Source organism: Adiantum capillus-veneris, chromosome 13, assembly GCF_014529385.1.
Source record: "Adiantum capillus-veneris isolate H3 chromosome 13, ASM1452938v2, whole genome shotgun sequence".
Taxonomy (NCBI): domain Eukaryota; kingdom Viridiplantae; phylum Streptophyta; class Polypodiopsida; order Polypodiales; family Pteridaceae; genus Adiantum; species Adiantum capillus-veneris.
In genome coordinates this window covers 152946643-152956883 of record NC_140943.1, presented here as the reverse complement: position 1 = coordinate 152956883, position 10241 = coordinate 152946643, and the positions used below count along the sequence as shown (strand labels likewise).

At 45.9% G+C, this 10241-nt stretch overlaps 1 protein-coding gene and 2 pseudogenes across 1 annotated transcript; 1 reads left to right on the top strand and 2 right to left on the bottom strand.

Annotated features, from left to right (window-relative positions):
• Positions 1–334: 334 nt before the first annotated feature.
• LOC147445109 (uncharacterized) lies at positions 335–4753 on the top strand. The gene has a single exon (XM_086527586.1). It carries the CDS (start codon positions 916–918, stop codon positions 4612–4614), a length of 3699 nt encoding a protein of 1232 aa, XP_086383712.1. The 5' UTR covers positions 335–915; the 3' UTR covers positions 4615–4753.
• Positions 4754–7269: 2516 nt separating this feature from the next.
• On the bottom strand, positions 7270–8028 carry LOC147445108 (pre-mRNA-splicing factor prp1-like; annotated as a pseudogene).
• On the bottom strand, positions 7270–9965 carry LOC147445107 (protein STABILIZED1 pseudogene; annotated as a pseudogene).
• Positions 9966–10241: the final 276 nt, after the last annotated feature.

Sequence of the window (10241 nt, the reverse complement as noted above, 5' to 3'; positions counted from 1 at the left end):
TCAGTGTCTACATATATATTGCTTTCTCTGATCTCTCGCGGTAGCGGGAACTGTGGACCAGCTACACATTTCATGTCATGTGCCTGTCTCACTGGTCTGGCGTTGCCTTTTCAAAAGAGCCCACGCGCTCTTGTACTCCCACCTTCAGTTCACACTTCACACTTTCTACTACAGTCTACCTTCCATCAGCTCCACGGTTCCACCACGTCCTTCACTGCTTTTTGCCCCCTTTGCACGCATGCGCTCGCGCGCGCGTGCTGCTGATCTACCATGGTCCATGGTCGACGCCCATCTGAGCAGTGATGCCCATCTCTGATCTCCCTCCCCCCCCCCAAAAGAGCGTAAGCAGCATGTAGCATATAACGTCGCCCAGTTGGTATTCACTGCTCTCTCCCCGAGACTCCCGAGTCCCGCATTTCTTCCCCCAAGAATTTATTAAGCTCAAGGGATCCCCATTCTTATGACATGCTCAGTTGCTAGCTAGCATGAGACCTTTGACAGCGTATAAAAATCATGGTACACAATATTAACAATCTCAGTTTTTCACCAAAACATCTGTTGTAAGTTACTGATTTCACTTTTTAAAATAGTGCCTCCTCAATTCATATATTAATTCTACACTATATAACGCACTGGCTGATTTGTTATAGGCCGGCCACCACCCACCATTTTCACCTTTGTCTACAAACTACCAATAATATTATTAAGTTTGCCTGATCGGCTCAACTTTAGGTAGCAACATGTCAACCTTGAAGGAGGCCTGGTCTGTTCTTCACGACTCAGATACTCAGCCACAGTCATACTTTATTGCGCGCATGCAATATCACAGCTCCTATCAGCTGCTAAGTTTGGCATGCGAAAGCACCTGTACTTCTCTTCACATCATCTTCTTCTGATGATCTGCATAGATTAGTCATGGGAACTCAAAGGGTTCGTTTGAGCATTAATACACAGCCTTTGTGTATCCTGTCCATGCTCTCGGCCTGTACTCTTTGCCTGATCTGCTCCCCGATGCAGTCGGCGCATCCTCAACACCAGCAGTATAGTATGCATTTGCAGCTTGATCGACATGCAAATCGCAGGCTTCTTGATGAGCATGCCAACACAGGTGATCAGGCGAGAGACATGGAAGCATTGCTGCGGTTCAAAGCGCAGCTTACACAAGGCTCTGCTGGGGCCTTGTCTACATGGAAAGATCAGGGTCCAGTTAGCTCTACATATGAGGCCGATCCCTGTTCTTGGTATGGAATAACATGCACGACATCGAAGAGGGTAGTGCAGCTAGAGCTCCAAAATGCAGGCCTTGAAGGAGATGTGGTGCTAGCCTCCCTACTAGAGCCACTCGACCAGCTCAAGCTTCTGGACCTGTCCGGCAATCAGCTGCATTTTGTGGAAGATGTAACGATTGGGACGAGCTGTGCGAGTCTTGAAACCCTCATCCTTGCCAACAATGTAATAGAGGGAGTAGTCCCCACGAACTTGTTCCGCGCGTGTGGCTCGACTATTCAAGTGGTGGATCTCTCGCACAATAGCCTCACGGGCTCTCTCCCACATACCATTTTCACAGACGGCTGCGGGAGTCTCCAGCTGCTTGATCTCTCTTACAACCGTTTGACGGGAAATGTACCCTCTGCCATCATCAGCCAATGCCCTTCCCTGCAAGAGCTTCATCTCTCTTCCAATTCCTTCAGTGGCCAGCTGCCTCCGGATTTGCTCACAAATTGTGATGGGTACGTGCAGGCAGGTGCTGGAGGATGTGCTCATCATGTGCAAGTGCTCGACCTCTCCTTCAACAATTTTTCAGGACCCATATATGACAGTATCTTCAGACAATGCGCAGGCATGATTTCAGTTGACCTGTCCTCTAATGCCTTCACAGGGGAGGTCCCCGTCTCCCTTGACAAATGCAGCAGTCTTGAGTATCTCAACCTTTCTAACAACAGAATAGGAAACGGGATGCCAGCATCGCTGGGTAGTCTTGACAGCATCAAAGTCCTGGACCTCTCGAACAATTCATTCACTGGCTCCATACTACAGGAAATTGGAAATGCATGCCCTACCCTAGTGCACCTGGACCTCTCCGTCAACAACCTCTCTGGTACAATTCCTTCTTCATTCAGCTCCTGTAACTCCCTCCGATACCTCAACTTGGCCAGCAACAAGCTCTCAGGCAGATTCCCAGCAGAAGTTGTCACCCGTTTTCGCAGCTTAGAGAGCTTGCTTCTTACCTTCAATGCCTTCACAGGCCCACTACCTGCAATGGCGATCACGACCTTGAACAATTTGAAGGTTCTGGACCTAGGCTCCAACAAGCTGAGTGGTCCTATTCCATCACAATTATGCTTTAATCCATTCTCAGCCTTGGAGAAATTGATGCTCCCCAACAATGGCTTTGTAGGAGAAATTCCAGCAGCTCTCGCTAATTGCAGCAAGCTCAAGGCGCTGGACCTCAGCTTCAATCATCTGCAAGGTGAGATACCTCCTGAAGTCGGGTGCCTGTCAAACTTGGAGAGCTTGTCGATGTGGTACAATGAGTTCACTGGACAGATTCCAAAAGAGATAGGGCTGCTGTCCAAACTGAGAGTTTTGATTCTAAATAACAACTTTCTTTCTGGTCTGTTACCCGATGAGCTCTCCAATTGCACTGAAATGCAATGGCTCCTACTCTCCAACAACCAGCTCACAGGGAGCATCCCCGCTTTCATAGGGAGCATGCAGCAGCTGACAATGCTAGAAATGGGCAACAACAGCCTCTCAGGACCTATACCTTCTGAGATTGCAAATGCTAGCAAATTTCTATGGGTTGATCTCAACAGCAATTTCTTGAGTGGTCACATCCCTCCAGGAATTGGTCGCCATGTAAATGGGCGTGTCGATCGCCTGCATGGTCAAGTGTTTGCATTCATACGAAATCAGGGCAGTGGTTGTAGAGGACTGGGGACTTTATTGGAGTTTGCGGGCATAACTCCAGAAGCTCTATCCCCAACTGCATTGATGAATTCATGTAACTCCTCTAGACTCTATGCAGGAGACCTGTTGAATGATGATCCAGACCTCAGTAGTATACAGGTACTGGACCTCTCCTACAACAGACTGGAGGGCAGCATACCCCAAGATATCGGATATCTCACTGCCCTAATGATGTTGAGCCTTGGGCATAACTTGCTGGAGGGTGCCATCCCTGCCAGCTTTATGCATCTCAGAACCATAGGAGTTCTGGACCTCTCCTATAACAAGCTTGAAGGAGGCCTTTGGCCACTTGCGAATTGCTCCTTTCTGGTTCAAATTGATGTGTCTAACAACAACTTCTCTGGCCCAATCCCTTCAACAGGGCAGCTCAGCATTGCTCCTTCAGCTGGTTTTGAACACAACCCGGGTCTATGTGGTGAACCCCTGCCACCTTGTGGCAATGTGTCGGAAGATAACAAGACTACATCTGAGAGATGCATCAGTGGTGGTGCGGGTGGAGTATGCATTAATCATAACCACTTTACTGTGTTGCCATGGGCCAACAGCATTGTTATGGGGATTCTCATAGCTCTTGCACTAATGTGTATGTTGACAGTGTGGGGTATCGTGTTGAGGGCTAAGAAGAGACAAAAAGACACCGATGAGTTGCTCAGCAATCTTCATCTAGCATCATGCCATGGCAACAGCAACTGGAACATAGGAGGGGAGAGAGAGCCCCTTAGCATCAATGTGGCTACCTTCGAGAGGCCTCTTAAAAAGCTCACGTTTGCACAGCTTATAGAGGCAACAAACGGTTTTAGCCTGGACAGCCTCATTGGCATAGGGGGCTTTGGAGAGGTGTACAAAGCTGAGTTAAAAGATGGGTCTACGGTTGCCATCAAGAAGCTGCTGCAATTCAGCTATCAAGGAGACAGAGAATTCACAGCAGAGATGGAGACTTTGGGCAAGATCAAGCATAGAAACTTGGTGCCCTTGTTAGGCTATTGCAAGGTGGGCGAAGAGAGGTTGTTAGTGTATGAGTACATGGAAGGTGGAAGCTTAGATGACAGGCTGCATGGAGATCATGAGGGGATGAAACAGAAGCTGACATGGCAAAATCGGAAGCAAATTGCGTGCGGTGCAGCTCGAGGGCTGTGCTTTCTACATCACGAGTGGCCGCCCCACATAATCCATAGGGACATAAAGTCAAGCAACGTGTTGCTTGACAAAAATCTTGAAGCTAGAGTGTCTGACTTTGGCATGGCAAGGCTAATAAGTGCACTGGACACTCACCTGAGTGTGAGCACATTGGCAGGGACACCTGGCTATGTGCCTCCAGAGTACTACCAAAGCTTTAGGTGCACGTTCAAAGGGGACATATACTCATTTGGGGTGATCTTGCTAGAGCTTCTCACTGGGAAGAGACCTACAGACAAGGAGTTTTTTGAAGACACAAATCTGGTAGGCTGGGTAAGGCAGCTTGTGAATGAGAGGCGTTGGTCTGAGGCACTAGATCCATGGCTTCTACAAGCAGATCACAGGGACAATCAATGTGAAATGCTACAGTTTTTACAGATCGCATGTGATTGTGTTCAGGATATTCCTTCCAAGCGACCCACAATGCGACAGGTAGTTTCTATGCTCAAGGGAGTTACTAGTAGCTAGTGTTACAATGTGATGTTCATAGAGGAGGCAACCATGCAGGAAGAAATATCCAAGTTTGAGAATCTCATTTGTGAAAGTGTCTTGTCGGCCGTATGTAATCTAGTGTCCATTTTAAGCATGTATATAAGTTTTTGGATTCCATTTTGCAAATTTCATAGTTAAGCTTGAACACTATGCTCTGCATCAGCGGCACGTGACATTGTACATGTGGGCACAAGGAATTTGGTAGTGCCTATTCGACCAGCTATGAAAAAGGGATCTCTGCACATGACAATGGCCACCATGGTTTGCACCTCTAGCTAGGTGGGAGCACAAATGTTTTCGGGTGCTTGATCAAAGTCGTGGTATAGTTGGACGTCAATGCTGCTGATCCTCCATTTGGCACAATTGGTGAGACAATACTTTGAGTTTACAATGTAAAATTTAATCTTGGCTGAATGAAGAGTGGCTTGGGTGTAGCCACATTTGTAGCTCTTCCTTGACCTCGTGCACCGCCATCAAGGCTCCCTCGCATGGTCTGACACAGCTTCTCTCTGATAATATATACTTTTTAGCAACATCGAATCTACAAGCAATGCACTCAATATCCACCTGGTCCAATATTAGTCTAAGGCCAAAGTCTTCGTCTTTAGGGAGGATGCAGGTATTGAACAACATTGGGGTCCTGTTTAGATTGTCATTGCAGAATCTCCTAGCAAGAGCAATTGGTTGATTGAGTTGCACCTTTGAAATTGCCAACATGCAACCAAGCATAGAAGAGAAGGGTGAAGGTAGTTAAATATCGGCCTGCTAGCCACGCTGTAGGTGAGCGTGACTGGCAGGGCCGGTCACCCAAAATTTAAGCGGGTCTGCACCAATTAGCTGCGCTTAAATGAGGTGGAGCGGTAGAGCACTGGCCGCGCGAGGTGCAGGATTCGATGCTACCACTTGGCTGGCAACCGGCTCGGGCGGCCTCGCCACGCAAATTGTCCAACTGAAAGCTGTAGCTGCAAATTAATGCACAGGAGTGCTCCCGCTCGTCCACCGGAGATCCGAGATGTGTGTGTGTGTGTGTGTGTGAGAGAGAGAGAGATAATGGGCCCCGGCCCCCAGTCCGATCCGTGCCCTAGGGATTTGTAGCGTGTGCTGCCCCTTTCCCCAACCTTACGCAACGTAAATATTTATCTAGATTTCTACTCCCGGTCTTGGGAAAGGCACCACATGATACATCCACAGAACGTGACAGAAGGCGGAGGGCCGGCCAGTAGCCGGGCCAGTGCTCAAAACTAGTCTTGCTTGGTGGGCCTTTGCCGTACATAATCTGATAGATTTTGGAGCACGGTTGGCTACTTAGTTAGCTGGTTGTGATTATTGTCGCCTTGGGTTTTGTTTTGGTGACACAAGAAAATGAGGAGAACCAATTGATAAGCACCAATAATACCTAAGCTTGGGGACTTCATGAGCATTGGGAAGATTGCCCCATAGTGCTCCATATACGACAAAGAGTTACTAAAGAGAGTCATTGAATCGAGCAAAAGGGTTGCAACTTAACCTAATTTGATGGTTGTTTGCAGATTGCACCATTCAACCTAGTAATATCGACCATTTTCAATCAAGCATAGTCAATTTTACTTTATTTCAATATTTAAGTTGAATTGCCAAATATGAGAAAAGAAATGCATGTCTATTTGATATATAGATACGATGATCAAAATTGAGCATGCACTGTTGAGGAAAACATGTGGCCAAACTAAACTTAAGGAATCTTTGACAAACTAAAAAATAAAGAAAGCATAATCAGATTAAAAAAAATTGAACTACACTTCCGACCTGATAATCGTGTACAAATGTCATCCAATTGTGCAAGCCGGAGGACAATGTTTGAGTGAAGCTACAAAAAAGCAATGTGAATAGTTAAACATATCTTCTTGCAATAAAATGTCACAGATCGAAACTGCGTGGTATACAATGCACGTCATGAAGAGGTGTCATACAAAAGTACGGTGGAGAGTTGGCATTGTGGTCTCTCCAAAAATTATAAGAAACGGAAGCCGTGCCCTGTTTCATAGCGTTTATGTGTTGTGCCAAGCAAATGCATAGTCATGGGGTATTGGATACAGATAACGAACCTTGTAGTGTTGTCAAGTTGGAGTCGCACCTGTGCGATTGAAACATCGAGTGTTGTGAATTTATGTCCTCCCTGCCAGACACAAAACACGCATTAAGACAAATACAATAGATGTGACATAATGATTAAGCTTAAAGAGAAGAAGATCTAATTTCATAATCTATGTCGAAGGTTCATTATATAAGAGTTATGGGTGCTTTTCGATAGATTTTGCCTTGTTAAAATTACATCATCTCTCTGTTGGCCGTCAACTCTTTCTCCTGCCTTATGTTGTAGCCAGTTTCCTATTTGCAGTGCGGGCTTTCCTTGCAGACCAAGCAGGGCTACTCCTCAATTATGCAACTCGACGGCCATGCAGTAGCATGCTATCATACGTAGATTTTACCTACCCTTTTTCATCAACTTCGCTCTCATGCTAAACGTGTGCTTGCAAGGAGTGCGACAATTGACATGCGAAATCGCGAAAGAGATGATAATGGATATTGGAGTAGAAATGCTATGGGTGTGTTTCACCGCTGCAACGAGAGCGCCTTTTTAATGTAGGCATGTTCAACAAAAAAGCAATGATAGGCTAATATTAAATGCAGCGTGATTTTTTTTACAGGAGGCTCCTTGCCATTGATTTGGGTCTAGGGTGGTAGCCTAGATCATGCCAAGTGGCCAACTCTCGGCTCAAGAAACCACCGAAGCACATTAGCAAGTAAACAAGCCTTTGCGGCAGTGCCAAATTCTGAGGAGATTATTCTTGTAGCATGAAAGTGCATGCACATAAAGTGCTCTTGTAGTCTCAATCAATCCCCTCTTCTTACATTCATCTGCATTAGCAATCCATGTACGTTTGCGGTCTTCTTCCTCCACACTTATTCCAATAGTAGTCTTTATTATAGCATGGCAAGTAGCAACAAAACCAGCTCTTTAAGCTGCATCTGCCTCTTTCATCCATGCTTCTCGGTCTATATATGTCAACACCCTCCCTCTGCAAAGATCTGATTGCCCTCTCTATAATTTTGGACATTATTTCGATGTTTCCATTTGCCTCCTCAAGCTTGGCTCCAGTAATCCAAATATCAGGCTCAATAGGAAGCATTTCTCAGGCCCTATTTGTTAAAACTTTCTTAGCTTGGTCGTAAGATTCCAATCGAGCAAGAGCTAGCCAAAGCAACACTGCATGAGGGGGAAACACTCAGTGCATGAGCGAGTAACACTCTTCCATCATCCTCATCCTCATTCTCTAGTTCAACAAGAGCTTTCCAAACCTTACAGATGTAGCGTGCACATGACACGGTCGTTCCAACGTTCAGTTGCATTTGGAACGGGGCTAGCCGACCGCTTGTTTGCGCACATGACCTCCTAAACTGAGCGTTCGTTGCTGCCACCGCCCAGCTGACAAACTGCGTGCAGAGTGGAAGTTAATGCAGTGAATGACACCTTAGCTAGCTGCAGCTTTTGCAAGCTCTCCGTGCAGCCATCTTCATTCCCTTTACTTACATCACCATCCTTAAGCTTAACCGCCTGCATCCAAAGCTTGATAGAATCGGGGATCGCTTTAACTCCTCTGGCCAAAACGTCGGCCTTTGCTTTAACATCCAAAGCTTATAAGCGGCAAGCCTCCGGCCAAACATCTTCATTTCTGGGGCATTCTTTACATCCTATCTCAATGAAATTTCTTGCAGCCTGCAACCGAGTCAGGTTTGTCAAGTTTTAAAGAAATTTGTCCTGCTTTTTGGGTCCAGTGCTGACACGTGTTCCTTTTCTTGCTTAGCTTTCTCAAGCGAGTGTCAGGGACAGGTATATAGCTCTCAAACCTCTTCTTCTTATTGCAAAGAGAATAGTCTCCAATTTCGGGAATGCTATCCCATTCTTCAGTACTCATAGGTGGACAGCTTTCCCTTTAAATTTGCAAACTGCTCCGTAATTTTTAAGTTTGAAGCTCTGTACTTCTCGGTCTCTTTCTTCAATTGCTCTTCTCTGCGGTCCTTCCTTCTCGAGTCCATCCTCTTGTCAATACCCCCAAAATCTCATCTGCTTCTTTGTCATCCTCATCATATTCAGAAGTAGCAAACAAACCCACATCCTTCCCCTCAAACTCATCAAACTTCTGGTTTCATCAGAACCCTTATCCTGTGCCTCCTCATCATCTTCTTCATCACCTACAGAATCCTTACTGCACCTATGACCGACCCCACCTGAAGACGCAATGGCACTCCCAATCGTAGTGACCGATCTGTCAGGAAGATCATGGGCAGCACAAGCAAGCCCAATATCAGATTGAGTAGTGAAACCCATTGCACCTTGCCCAAGACCGACAACATAATGTTGTGGGGGAATTTTTGTGTTGAGGGAATCAAGCTTTGAACGTGGAAGTACATGAGCTTGCATGCCTCTGACAACGCGAAGAAGAAGAGAAAATATTCATCTCGGGGAGGATTCCATAGCCTGCAAGTGTGTGGGGATCTTCACAAAGACATTTGGTGCCAACAAAAATATTCATCTCGGGGAGGATTCCATAGCCTGCAAGTGTGTGGGAATCTTCACAAAGACATTTGGTGCCAACAAAGAGCTTCTGCACACTGACGGGAGTCCCTTCTCTCTCGATCTTGCACCACATATTGGGGGTTTGTACGCTTGAAGAGTTTCCCTCAGGTAAATATATACCCAGGGTTTTGCCTGCAACCTTCCCAACTTTTGGAGCATATAATATGCCAACCAAATTATTGCACATCCGGTGAAGACAGCCCAACCTTTCTTGCCACTGTAGCGAATATTGTAGTTTCTTCCCTGGATTTATCAGCGGATTAAGCTGCCTGTGGACCCGAAATCAATGATGCTTACCAGATATTCTGCCCCTGCATCATCTGCGGTGCCTTTTCAGTTTTGAGTTGCTGATGCTTTTTGCGCTTAAAAAATAATGAAGGCCTCAGACACATGACCGTTTGTGGGCTCAAAGAGCCAAACAAGTAAAGACGACGGGTTGCAGTGAAGGGAGCAGAGAGTGAGGAGGTTGAAAGGAGCAAGAGCAAGTAGGTCTGCTGCCGAGGAAAGGTCTCGTGGTTATTTGGCATTGCTTGCAAAGAAGAAGACGAGCAGCGAGGAGAAACAAGTAAAGAAATATATGCTTGCGCTGCTTTATTTGTTGTTCGTTACGCTTTTTTTTAATTATTTGCTGATGCCATGTGGCCGTTTGTGAGCTCAAGGAGCCAAAAAAGGACCCTCGGCTCAGCAAGTAAAAACCTAGGTTTACTGTAATCCCACCTACAAATTTTGAAATTTACCTCTAAATTTTATATTTGAAGGTGGGAAAACCTACAAAATTTTGAAAAAATTAATGTAATTTGGTGTAAAAACCTTCAAATTATGTCAATAAGTTCCTCTTTAAAACTGATGGCTAGACTTGGGATTTTTTTTCCCCTAAATAGCTAGGTTTCCTCCTTGTCAAGATAGAAATCCAAAACACTAGTAGATTTGCACGATGGTCCCTTTAGGGTAGAGGTGCCACTAAAAGTACGGGCCCCTCTAGGAC